The sequence below is a fragment of the Belonocnema kinseyi genome, chromosome 6 (genome assembly GCF_010883055.1).
Source record: "Belonocnema kinseyi isolate 2016_QV_RU_SX_M_011 chromosome 6, B_treatae_v1, whole genome shotgun sequence".
Classification (NCBI taxonomy): domain Eukaryota; kingdom Metazoa; phylum Arthropoda; class Insecta; order Hymenoptera; family Cynipidae; genus Belonocnema; species Belonocnema kinseyi.
In genome coordinates, this window is record NC_046662.1 from 75,500,581 (window position 1) to 75,514,654 (window position 14,074).

At 31.7% G+C, this 14,074-nt stretch overlaps 2 protein-coding genes across 2 annotated transcripts in view; both read right to left on the reverse strand.

Annotated features, from left to right (window-relative positions):
* The window catches only part of LOC117175451, a 42,543-nt gene extending 37,644 nt beyond the window's left edge, over nucleotides 1–4,899 (reverse strand). The window contains exons 1-3 of the mRNA XM_033365159.1: nucleotides 4,005–4,899; nucleotides 1,898–2,057; nucleotides 248–519 (exon numbers count right to left, since the gene is read on the reverse strand). Of these exons, the coding sequence (XP_033221050.1) occupies nucleotides 248–519; nucleotides 1,898–2,057; nucleotides 4,005–4,899 (1,327 nt within the window). The remainder of the gene's footprint in view (nucleotides 1–247; nucleotides 520–1,897; nucleotides 2,058–4,004) is intronic.
* Nucleotides 4,900–4,942: 43 nt separating this feature from the next.
* Nucleotides 4,943–14,074, reverse strand: part of LOC117175452 — a 13,765-nt gene continuing 4,633 nt past the window's right edge. The window contains exons 3-4 of the mRNA XM_033365160.1: nucleotides 5,123–5,320; nucleotides 4,943–5,069 (exon numbers count right to left, since the gene is read on the reverse strand). Of these exons, the coding sequence (XP_033221051.1) occupies nucleotides 4,943–5,069; nucleotides 5,123–5,320 (325 nt within the window). The remainder of the gene's footprint in view (nucleotides 5,070–5,122; nucleotides 5,321–14,074) is intronic.

Consider the following 14,074-nt stretch of genomic DNA (forward strand, 5'->3'; position numbering starts at 1 on the left):
GGCGCATACTTTGAATAAAATATTTGTTATCATTCTCTTGAAATAAATGTGTTTTTTTCTTGAAAAAATACCGGTTTCATATGTATACACCTGGTAGATCCACTTTCCTGATGATATTTTTACATGTTCTTGAAATAAAATAAAAGCTTAAATTATTGATTAAATTTAAATGTTATTGACTTTTGAACTTGACTGTTTTGAACTGAAGCACTTTCAAAGTTAAATGTATTTCGAGTTTGGACATTACCAAATGCACTACGTCCCCATCCAGTGGCATAGCATCTAGTTCCTGCAGCAAAAACTTTCCCTTGTTGTGGTAAACAAACTGGCATGACATTTATTGAGTAGGTGACAGGTGCTTGCAAAATTAGAATCGCCAAATCGTGATATAATGCACCATTGTAGTACTGAGGATGCCTAACTAGAGTTTGAATTTTTGCTTCTTGTAGGGGCAGTGGTTCATTGGTCGTATTGGTATCCCATTCGCCAAACCGAGCTACCAAAGTGTTGATTTCTCGACTGAAAAAATTATTTTTTTAGTTCAAACATGATGGTCATAGCAAAATATAAAAAAGAAAATTATTTAAAAAATTGTATTCGAATTGGTAAATTCAAGTTTTCAAAATATAATTTTAAATTTTATAATTCGAAACTAAACTTCAAAATGAAGCATAAAAAGTGGAAGAATAAAAAATTTCAAATGTTTAACATTAAATACTTTAAAAATTGTTCAATTTGTTATTTAAATTTTCAATGTTCAATGATATTAAAATTAGATGCCTGCCAAACAGAAAAAATCCGGACATGACCATTAACGGCATTTTTTAAGATTCTAAAATAAGCAGAAATTAAAAAACATTGAAAACGTTCAATATTAAAGAAAATTTAAAATTGATGATAGCCTTTTATGTTAAAAAAATAAATAATTTTCAAGGTAAAAGACATGAAAAATATACAATTTTCATCTTAAACTCTTCAAATTTAATAAATTTCAGTGTTAACCATTCAAAAGTGAAATTTTTTGAGACTTAAAAAGTTTTGAATTCAATCTTCAATTATTGTACGTTAGCGATTTTTGTGGAAACCTTAAAAGTCCTGGAAAATCCCTTGAAATCTGTAAACATCGTTAAAAATCTGAATATTCCGTGAAATGTTTCAAAATCTTACGAAATCTTCCGAATCTCTCGAAACTCATCGAAATCTTAATCCTTTGAATTCTCTTAAGATCCTTTAAAATCCCGTTAAATCATCGAAACCTCTTTAAATTGCTTAAAACCATTTGAAATCCTTTAAAACAGTAAAAATCCTCTGAAGGATATTATCCTTCGAAATTTGTAAAAATGCTTGGGTATAACATGAAATCCTTTGAAATCCCGTGAATTAATTCTAAATATTTCGAAATGTCTTAAAATCCGGTACCTCTAAAAATTCTTTGAAATCCAGTACAATATCTGAAAATCTGATAAAACTCCTTAAAGCTCCTTAAAATATTGTACAAGCCCGTGAAAATTTGATATTTTCTATGAAATTTTACTAAATAAGTTCTTTAAATTTATGAAATGTTTGAAAAAAGTTGGAAATCTGTGAAACCTCTCGTAATCCTTTGGAATTATTAAAAATGCCCTAAAACTTTCATGTCCCCTTGAAATCTTTAAGAATTCCTTGAGAACTTAAGAAAACCTTAAAACCTTTCGAAATCTCGTTTAAATTCCGTAACAATTTTGCAATTCTTATTTGAAATACTTTTATTAGTCTCTTCAAATCCCTTGAACTCTTGTTTACAGTGAAAATAATTGATATATTTTTTATTGTTGATACAATTAGTGAAGATTAATTAGTGATTAAGATGAAATTAGTATAATTTCAAGTGTTATAAAATAAGGAAAGTAATTCTTACTTCTCGACGCAATGCCCAGCTGTAAGAACCGCCCTGGAATTAATCATAGATGCACCACAAAGAAAAGCATCATTCTGACCAGGAATTCGAAGCAATAAAGCAACCATCCATGGAAACTCTGCAAAATAGGTGTTTCCGGAAATGGCTGGGTAGGGTTGAGCTGCAAACAAAAATGAATGTAAAAATAATTTAATTTTAAAAAATTTATCTTTCAGGACGCTGAGATTACAGTGAATCAGTACGTAGTTCAATTTTAAGGTTGAAAAATCAACGACTACATTTTTCGTTAGGAATTCATATTTCATGAAGAAAAATTATTTTAATTGGTTGAAAATTTAATCATTTTTATGAAAAATGAATGAGTTTGTTTAAAAATGAACAATTATAGTAAAAATTTATCCTTTTTGTTTGAAATTAAACTGTTTTGTTGAAAATCCTTTTTTATGAATTCAACTATTTTTTATTTCAAATAAACCAATCTATGGGTTCAAATATCATCTTTTTGTGGAAAATTGTATTAATTAGATGCAAATTTAATTATTTTGGTCAAAAAATAATTATTCTGTTGAAAAATCAACAATTTTGTTCAAATTCAACATTTTGGTTAAAATTGAACTTTTTCGTAGGAACTTAATTCTTTGGCTTGAAAATTCAATTTTTGGTGTACAAATTCATCTTTTAATTTAAAAATTCTTTTTTTTTGCGTTGAAAATTCATCTGTTTTATTAGAAAACTTAACAATTTGATTCAAAAATCAAGTATTTTGTTGAAAATTCGTCTTTCTTATCAATTCAACTATTTTTAATATAAAATAAACCATTTTTTTTATTAGAATAACAACTATTACAGTTTTTATAGAGAATACATTTCTCACGGTAAAAAATTTTATTAATTGGTTAAAAATTTAACTATTTTGTTGAAAAATTCATCAATTTTTGTGCCAATTTATGTGTTTTGTAGAAAATTTGTTTGTATGGCTTGAAAATTTAATTTTTCGGTTGAAGTTTTACAAGTTTAGTTCAAAGCACATCTGCTTGGTTCAAAATCATCTACTTCGTTGAAGTCGTATTTTTTGGATGAATTCAACCAATTTTTGATAAAAATCGAAAATATATTTTTAACAAAAATATGAAATATTACATTTTTTTAGAATAAATCCTTTTTGATTGAAAATTCAACTAATCGGTTAAAATTTTAACTACTTTGTTAAACATTTTTTTGATTCAATATTAATCATCTTAGTTGATAATTCGCCTTTTTGGTGGAAGTTTAATATTTTTGGGTTGGAAATTAATTTTTCCTTTAGAAAATTTAACAATTTGATTGAAAAATTAAGTATTTGGTTAAAAAATCGCATAGTTTGCATGAATTCAACTACTTTTTTATCTAAAATTAAATACTTTTTGTTAGAATTTCAAGTATTAAATTTTTCTTTGAGAATGTATTTTTTTGGTGTTAAAAATTCAACTATACTTGGTTAGAAGTTCAACTTCTTTGTTAAATTGAGTTTGTTAAATTGAGTTTGTTTGTTGAATATTTATCATCTTAGTTGAAAATTCATCCTTTTTTGGGAGAAATAAGAACATTACTAAGCTTGATTGAATATTCATCTTTTTGGTTGAAAATTCAAAAATTAATTTAATATATTATAAACATTCATTTTTAAAAAGAATTTATTCCTCTATTATCGTAAAAAATCTCTTTCATTTCTCCTATTTTAGAGCATTACTCTATTGTCTTCATAAAGATATTTTTAATTTACAACTAAAAAATTGATTTATCTTTCGGAATTAATCTCTCGATTTAATCGTTAGAAATGTCTTTGTTATCGGAGATGCCTTTCAAATCTACAAAGGAGCAGATAAATCTTTTAAGAAATATGTGAAATTGGTATGATCAAAAGAATCTCTTTGAAAGCGTCTTATTTCTAAAGTCTTAAATTTCTGTTTATGATGCTTGAAAAATGAATCAAAACCTTGTATAAAAAGGGGATAAGAGGGAAAAATTTGATAAATACTCTTAATTTCAGGTACTTGAGGAGGTTTTTTAAATTTAAGGGTGAAAAAAAGGTGAAAGATTGGGATCCCCGAAAACAATATTCCCTTACCTGGAGCAAATGTCTGCGACGTCAAACCACATACTGTTTCTGAATTGATATTATTCGGCCTTAGTAGAGTAATATCAAGAGCAACATTAGTAGAAGTAGACGAAACTACATTAGCATTGCTTAGTCTGCAGCAAGCCTCATCTTCAATCGGGCAAGCTCCAAGTCTATGATCTATGTTACCAAATTCATCGGGATAGACAACATTCTCACTTGGACAAGTCCAGCTTTTCACACAAATACAAGCCTTCGAAGTTCCTAGATATTTCACATCCTGACCTTGAACATTAGTAGTTGGAAGAACTTGAGAAGCTGAAAAGATAATCCTGCAGCACATTTGCGAAGGGTTGGAACAGGAGCTTCCTATTTCACGCAGTGACCCCATGGTGTATCGAGGGTCAATGCTTCCTGGGCTGTTGATAGGGATGTAGCCAAAAATGTTGCACTGGACGATAAGAATGCAAATGCATGTTTGTCCTGGCGAAAAATTGGGGAAAGTTGTCGGGACCGGGGGTAGAGTTGGCAGAGTCGTTGGTGGTGAAAAGGGTCGCGGATCGATTGAAGGGTATGGATTCAATGTTGGATATAAGATTGGTGGATAATATGTGACTGAGACTGTTGGATAATATGTGACTGGCTGTTGGATTTGAGAGTAAGGATTGACCCTGCAGCAAATTTGATTTGGTATGGAACAAACAGGATAATAGGTTTGTCTGGGATTAATTAATCCAGATCCATCAAATATTATGTAACCATTTGCGTCACACTGCCAAGTGTAGACGCAAAAACAGTTGACAGAAGAAAATGTTGGTGCGATAGGTGGCGTGACTGGAGGCATAGTCATTGGAGGCATTGTCATCGGGGGCATTGTCATTGGAGGCATAGTCATCGGCGGCATAGTCATAGGAGGCATAGTCATAGGAGGCATAGTCATTGGAGGCCTAGTCATAGGAGGCATAGTCATTGGAGACATTGTCATCGGAGGCATAGTCATAGGAGGCATAGTCATTGGAGACATTGTCATCGGAGGCATAGTCATAGGAGGCATTGTCATCGGAGGCATAGTCACTGGAGGCATTGTCATCGGAGGCATAGTCATTGGAGGCCTAGTCATAGGAGGCATAGTCATAGGAGGCATAGTCATAGGAGGCATAGTCATTGGAGGCATAGTCATAGGAGGCATTGTCATCGGAGGCATTGTCATCATTGGCATTGTCATCATCATCGTCGGTCGCATTGACATTGATTGCATTGATGCCATTGTTGTCACGATTCTCAAATAACAACATACTTCCTGGTTCCCAGTGCAGGGTCGCAATCTGGAAAAAGGTTAATAACTCAGAATTACAACCCGGTAAGAAGGCTTGCATTAAAAAGTATTTGAAAATTTCATGCATCCAGTGGTAACGTGAGGAAGAGCCTAAAATATACAAAATTCAGAATTGCCCCCCCCCCCCCCCGAAATAATAACTAAATAATTATTATTATAGTATTTGGAGTAAACATGAGGTGAATAATAAGTTTTGATTTAATGTGAAGAATTCCTGAAAATAAAACTTTGCACAACTACCATATAATGTTCCCATTACAATAAACGTTTCGGAACTCATACAGCATCCTTATCAAGGCAAAAAATAAAATGAAAAACATTTTCATTTTTATTGTTTTGCCTTGAAAAGGGTGCTGTATGGGTACCGAAACGTTGATTGTAAAGGGAACATTTTATGGTGGTTGTCCAAATTTGGTTAATAGATTCCTGGTTTTATTTTTAGAAATTCTTCACACTGACTTGCTTATTGGACGTTAAAAAGGATTTTAAATTTGATTTTATTCTCATTTAAATTTCTTAAATTTTAATTTTTGATTTCAACAGTTATTTATTTATCAATTTAAAACACCAGTTCAGTTCCCCGCGAAATTCGAACTCAAACTAAGCAAAGTAAAGTTTTTAAAGAAATTTATAAAAAAAAGGAGTGGAACAAAATATGAAACATGGAGTGTAGTTTCATGAAAAATTGAACTGCAAAGTCGGAACTATTATTGAATTTCAAAATTCTATGTACGGATATTTATAGTATTAAAAAGAACAAACAACTTATCCTTATGACTTTTTCCGATAAAAAGAAAATTCTCAGAGTTATAGCGTTTTCAAAATTTTTTTAATCAACCGAAAATGAAAATTTAAAGCCGATAAACGCACGAATGGAAAATAAAAAATTCCATTTTGTGGACAAACTATGTAGGATACGAAAAAAGATGAATCAACAAAAATGGTTATCCCAAAAAAGATCTACAATTTCGTTAAGAATCACTTCTTTATAGAACGCGTACTTTTTGTTTTATTCGTGAAAAATAACGTTGAAAAAAAATAAAATAAAAAAAATGTGTGGAAAAACGACGAAAGTTACGAGAAAAAAAACCAACAAAACCTGTTTACAAATGTCTGTCGGAAATCGAGCGCGCAGCGCGAGTGTCACGATAAGAATGTGTACCTCAAAGCCTACAGAGCTTTGAGAAACTTAATCTTTGACTATGCTTAATTAAATAGACTATTCAGAATATGAAGACGCATATAAATACTGCCATCTAAAAGAGATCTTTTTGATAAAGTTTTTTTCAAGCATTCCAAATGCAAAGAATAAATATCCGAGCGCGAAGCGCGAGATTCAACCGTCGCGCGCTCAAACTTGCGAGCCACGTGCGCAGCGCGCGATGAGAATGTGCCCGCGAGGCGGGCAGATTTTTTATCATGATTTTACATTTTTTTAATTGATAATATTTGAACCAAGCCAATATCTTACGATAAAGTGATGTATTCTTGTGTACAATTCTACTCGATTTTGCAAACTCCATGTTTTTTTTAGAGCGTGCTCTAATCTAATGCTTCGAACGAAAATTGTGTTTTAATTTATTTGAGGTTACGTTTCGCAGCTCTGATCGGTTTTTAAAGGGCTTGGAATCTATTATTTTCGCCACCTAATGAGTATTCAAAAACAAAGGACAGAAAAGACATTCTTAGGGATTCAAAATTTGTAATACCTTTTAATGCGAACCTTCTTACCGGGCATACTTACCCGATTCCTACCCCGTAATAAGCGTTGAATAGAGAAAAATAAATATTTTCAGATTTCAGCGTAAAATTGAAGATTATTATATTATTTTGAATGCGCGATTTTGCCATCTGTCTAAAATGTCATTATAAGAATAGGATATCAAAAATATAATTTATTTCTATTTCCATAGCTGCCGCCGCATAGGTTCTTATTCCCAAAAAAAGAACGTGTTTTCAATATATTTAATTCCTTGTAATTTTACCGACAGATAACATCACAGAGATGTCTTCTAGTCCCCGAAAGTGTTCATATTTTGAGATTATTTAATTCCTTCATGTGAAATATAAGTTTTTAAAATTTAATTTCAATCAATTCAATTCCACCTCTCTAGAGTAAACATTATTTTAATTCGCACATTTAAATTGATTTCTTTGATTCATTTTTTAAGATACTTAAATAAACTATTAAAATATAAATAAATATAAATTTGAATAATTTTCGAATTTATAAGTTATAAAAAGCTTTGATAATGAAAAATGGGTTAAATAAATGCTTTCGTTAAATTTTACTAAGTCGATTGAGAGGAATAGGATTTGCACTTTTTCTGTTCCCGTTGGGAGATTTTTAGACAGAGGAAAAACAGCGTATTCATAGGCATACAAATTCTTCATTTTTCTAAATTTAACGCTTATTACCGGGTACCTAACCAAAACTTTTGTTTTTATCTATTTACGTTCACCCGAAATGAGATATAGTGTTGAAAATTTGTACAATTAAATGAAGGGGCACTCAAGGACCATTTTTTTCAAACCAAATTTGTTTGTAATTATAAAAATTTAGGGCTATACAAACGTTCCTCATTGCCTTTTGATTAATTTTCCATAATTTTAACTCGATATCTCATTTCGTGTACACGTGAGTAAGAACTGAGTTATTCTCCTAAAAAAATATCGGTAAAGTAAGATTCGGGAGACGTTAACAGGGTGGCCACACTGGCCACTCCAGTTGCAAACAGAAATGCGGGTTCTTCCCCGGGTTTTCAAACATTTTTGGGATATTAGTATATTACGCATATATAATTATATATACACTCACACATAGACACACTACCGCTCATTTTTAAGGTGTTTTTCCACAGCATCTCAAAAGCATATGGGTGTAATTTCTAAAAAAGTCCTATCACAGTGCAACAACTTAAAGTCTGTCTATGCTAATAAACTTTGCGGTAATAAGCAAAAATATCTTCAAAATCAATCCAGGAACATTACAAAATATTCATTGTTACGGAACTCATTGAAAATGTAAGAAAAAATTGAAACTTACAAAAATTTTGTTAATATACTTGAAAAATAGATAAATAGGCTTCAATTTTTTATACATAAAGAGGTGAAACCAAATTTCTGACCAGTGGTGCATCACGTATAACTTTCATTAGCCCTCCCATTTTTTCTCTGAAAACAGAATTTCTATAATGAAAGGAATAAACATTATTTCATTTAGATGCAATAATATTTATTTGATAAAAAAATTATGACCATATATTATATTTCGTAGAATTTTTAAATAAATTAACGCATAACCTTTTCACAAACTGCTAGTAGGAACAAATTCAATTTAGTTATTTTTTTTGTATAAAATTGAAGAATCTTAGATCTGAAAACTTTCAAAGTTCATCGGAAAATTTTTCATGAATTTCAAAAGATTAATTCACGGAACTGCTCCTTGATCTTAATCTGTCTTTGGCGTAAGAACTAAGATCTCGGAATCCTTGCTTTTATAGCAACGGCCGTTGATTTAAAAGCAAGGGTTCCGAGATCTTAATTTTTGAGCTAAAGCTAGAATAAGATGAAGGAGCACTTCCGTGAATTAATCTCTTGAAATTTCTCTCTGTGTAGGAACTCCTTTAATTAAGGGCATGTGATACTTACAGTTTCCCCGGCTTTTTTCCACAAAAATGAAAATTTTTAAAAGCTGAATTCGGAGATGCGATAAAATATAACGGACGTCCCCGGACTCTTTTTTGAAGGATAATAACACAAAAATTTATTGTGCAAAAAAAATACAAATTTTATGCATTTGCATTATTTTGAGGTTACGTCGTTTTTCATCTCTGCCTTTCCGATAATCTGGAAATTATTTATGAAATAAACTTTTTTGATTGCCTGCAAACAAGGTTACTTCCGGGAGATTAGTTACTATGTTCATTTGTAAGTCCAAAGTTTTCGGCCAAAAATATTGTGTAGTTGGGAAGAAACGCTCGGGTGAATTGTAACACACATAACCTCGAAATATACACGCACGTTGTTAGCAATATCGAAAGTTGTTTGATAAAAAAACACAAAAAAGTGTGCGGGGAAGCCATAAAAGATGAACAATTTTAAACAAAGTTTATTAAAAATTTTAATATATTCAAAACTGAAATATTTTACTGAATATTATTAACTGTCAACTTTCAGTTTGAAATTGTCCAAAACTGAACGAATGAAATTGTCAAATTTAATACATTTTGATCCAAAAGTTTATTTTCATTATTTAACTATCCAGGATTTCAATCAGCGTTATGTAGAACGATTTGCATTTGAACGCTATTCCAATCATTAATAATTTATACAATTATATCTAAATTTTTATAAAATTTATCATTGTTTCTTGTAATTTAAAATGAAACTGTATAATTTTGAAAGATTTTATTAAAAATTACCCAATTCCACTCGCTAATAGTTCCAAATTGTCCAACTTACAAAGTATCAAACTGAAATTATACTCGATATTAAGTTTTAGGGTCTTCAATTAAAAATTGAAATTCACATATTATCAATTTCAAGCGCTCCTTGATTAAAATTGGCTAATTTCAGACACTGAATTATGAGATTATTAGATTCTGAGTATTTTAAAATAACAAAAATAATAATAATTAAAGTATAATTGAAGTATTGTTATGCAACTTTGAACGATTTAAAATTAAACAAAAAATGTTTTTAATGTTTCTGTCTAAAATTATTTAATATTCTTTATTCGAACATTTTTCTTGCAACCGCTTTTTCCTAATTATTTAATGTTTTGCGGTTGAATTTCAACATCTCGAAATTCAATTTTTTCAATATTAAATGCTTCCAGCTTAAAATGGCTCCAGAATTGAATTTTTTATTGTAAAACTGTCCATTTTTTAATATTTAAATAATGATTGAATTCTCAAAAATTTAAATGATTTAAATTTAAATGATTAGGGCTTTTAATTTAAAATAACTTTGTTAAATCTGCAAACTGTTGAATTAACAATTTTTGAGTTTCAAACAATATAGACTTCAGTATTTTAAAAAAATTGAAATTTATAGTGTTATTCATTCACAACCAAATAGTTAAACTTTCAAGACAAAAAGGACGAATTTTCAACAAAGATAGGTAAATTTTCAAATAGTTGAATTTTTCACGAAAAACAAAGATACATTTAATAGATTTAAAGCTTTCACGAGATTCATTTTGATAAAAAGACACAATAATTTGTAATTAAGTTCCGTTTTTAATTAAAAGAGGTAAAATTTCTACCAAAAGAGAAGAATTTTGAAAGCAGAAAAGACGAATTTTCGAACAAGAATTGATTTTTCATCCAAAAAAAAAAAACTTTTTTGTAAAAAAATGTGTACAAAATTATGAAATTTGGAAACCAAAGGCGAATTCTTCACAGAACAGTTGAGCTTTATGTCTGAAAAACAAATTTTCCACCAAGAAGTTTAACGAAATAGTCAAATTTTCTACCAAAATATGTATAAGCAGTTTCAATCCCAAAAGCTGAATTTCCAACAAAACAATCGAATTTTTAAGGGAAAGAGATGAATTTTGTACCCAAAAATATGATTTATAAGCAAGAAAGTGCATTTTCAACCAAATAGTAGTTAAATTCGGAAACTAAAACGATCATTTATCAACCAAAAAATGTAATAATTAAATTTTGAGTAAAAAAAAATTAATTTTCAAGAACTTCAATTTTCAATCGAACAAAATGAATTCTCAACGAAAAAGCTAATAGATGAATTTTAAGCTGAAAGCGATAAATCTAAAAAGAAATGTAATAGTTAAATTTCCAGTTAAAATTAATTTCCAGTAAAAAAAGCAACGAATTTTCAACAAAATAGTTCAATCTTTAACCAATAAAACGATTTTTTAACAAAGCAGTTTAACAATTAACCAAGTATCTGAATTTTTCACACAAAATTGTTGAATTTTAAACAAAATAATTAAATGCCCAACCATATAGTAGAGGTTTTAACGAAAAAAATAAATGATGGACCAAAACTTTTGTATAATAGGCTTTTTAATTAAAAGAAATGAAGTTTCAACCATGAATAGTTAGATTTCCTTATTGGCTTATATCAATTCAGTTCACATTTGAGAAAAAAAACAACATCAAGAAAAAAGGGAAGTTTCTTTAAAACAGGAGAAAAATGAGGAACTATTTAAAAACGGGGAAAATAAGGGAATAGGAAAAAGAATGTGAAATTTAGTGGGTCGAAAAAACGAAATTATTATATTAATTGTTAACAGCACTGAAAAGTTTCGTTGTATTATTTTTTTTTTTCAATTCCAAAAATTTCTCAGCATTGAGATAATCGATTGAAAATTTTCAAATGATTTTTTTTTTACTTTTTCGATTGGAATGTTCTATAATCCAGCGATTCCCAAACTAGTGTCGACGGTCGGCGGCCCAACCGCGGTCGGGGGAAGCCGGGCCGGGCAGCCCCCTAGGGGGGAAGCCAGCCAGGGCCCAGCTCCTCGCCCCCCCCCCCCCCCCCCCCCCCCCCCCCCCCCCCCCCCCCCCCCCGCTATGAGAACCCTTTCATTGTCATGCGATTTAAGGCTGTTTCAATAACTAAAATCCTAAAGACGTGGCCCAATTCAATTATAATTATCTGAATCATTTGCCTGATGTAATTTTAAGAAAATGAAAAAAAAGTTTATGAAAATCGGTTAACATTTCGAGTTGTTAAGCACATCTTTAAGTACATGCAAAATTACAAGAACTGTCAACTGGTATTGAAGATATTAACCGATTTTCATCAACTTTCTTTTCATTTGCTTAAAATCAGACTAGGAAATTGATTCAACGAATTAAAATTTAATTTATTAACATTTTAACACATATTAATTTTTATCAACCGGCTCTAATTCTCTCGCGTGAAGCATGAAACCTCCCGCATGACCCACAGTCAAGTATCCCCCTTGGGTTCTAGTAGAGGGAAAAAAAATGGTAGGGTGGCGGCCCTGCCCCCCCCCCTGAAAACTGCAAAAAAAGTTTGGGAATCGCTGCTATAATCCAGCGATTCCCAAAATAGTGCCGCCGGCAGGGGGACGCCACCCCGGGCCGGGCAGCTAGGCAGGCTCCCCGCTGCGAGCAGAAGGCTACTTTCCTCGACTTTAGTGTACCTACCACGAATGACCCTTTCATTGTTATGAACTTGCAATAACTGAAATTATAAAGACTTAGCTGAATTAAATTTTAATTGGCTGAATGAATTTCGTGGTATAATTTAAAGAAAATGAAAACAAAGTTTTTGAAAATCGGTTAATATCCGAACTAATAAATTAAATATTTAGAAATCTTGTGAATGCAACAAAAGTGCGATAACTCTTGAAGCTATTATCCGATCTTCTTCTACCTTTTTTAACGTTTACTTGATAATCTAACAAATCTAACGGAACTTATTAAAACTCTATTGATTAATAATTAACCAACTTTTCATTTTTCTCAACCGGCTCTAATTCTCAAACAACGAAAAGGTCAGCGAAGCAAGCAACCGAGTACGAACGACTAGCGTCCAGTGTCTCACTTGGGTTCCAGTATTGTGAAAAAATTTTAGGGTGGGGCCCCCTGCCGCTCCCCAGAAAGTGCATAAAAAGTTTGGGAATCGCTGCTATAATCTATAGTCTATCTATACTCTATACTTTGATTGATTTACGACACTGACTTTATGTTTTCTACTACTTGTCTGTTTGCTTACCAAACTCAGTGTGGATAAGGTTGCCCCAGCAGGGGTCTTTGGGCCACAGCAGGTCAAAGTAAGGAAATGTACAGATTTTAAACTTTGCAATTACCGATTTGAAATTAGCATAATCTGCATCTACGAATTTTTCCGATTCAATGATAAATTGCTTGCCTAGGAAAGTTGAAAATTTGAAGAAGTTTAATCGCAGAAACTTTAGCACAATATTCAATTTGATAATGCTTACTTCCCCAATTTTCAAACTTTATAGACAAATTACATATCGTTGGAATCGGAATAATTCGAACATGCTGAATATATTACTTTTAAGTCGGGGATTGCAGCATTATTAATTATTAATTTTTAACTTTTTAATTACAAAAAAGAGCGACTGAGTCAAAAAAAAAACTCAAAGTGGCTACCGTAGACCCCTGTAATTCGAGCCCTACGCGGGAAGAGATCCTTTTCTTTTATAGGTAACATCTCTGAAAAGCATGGACATAGGAAACACGGGGCTAGGCATGCTATCCGAATTTGGGCGAGCGGGGTTGAATTCACGGGAAGGAGGAGAATTCCATGAGTGGGAAGGGCCGCCATCTTACAATGTGCCACTTGATTATGCGCACGAGCGTTTTGGGCCGACAACTGTGAAAGAAAATTTAAACATGTGGGGCGCTGCCATGTTTGTCGCGGGACGAACAGCATCCCCGCAATGGCATGCCCAGTCCCGTGTTTCCTATGTCCATGCTTAAAAGTCATTCAAACTACTTTAGAAAGAAACTCAACGAAAGTAATAAATATTAAATTGAGACCACGGGACCAATGAGAAGAGAACTTAATGAAATACGTGTGAAAAAAAAAACGGGTAAGAACACTCCTCCATCCAGAAACACCAACCCATATGCGCGCCTAGAGGATCTTCTCTCAGGGAACAGAGTATAGCAGGGCTCGCCACTTCAAGCAGGTGTTGGCTGCCACGACAAGTGCATGGCTGCCACCAATTTTTTCTGTCATTTTTTTCTTCGTTTTCCAGGAATCAAGC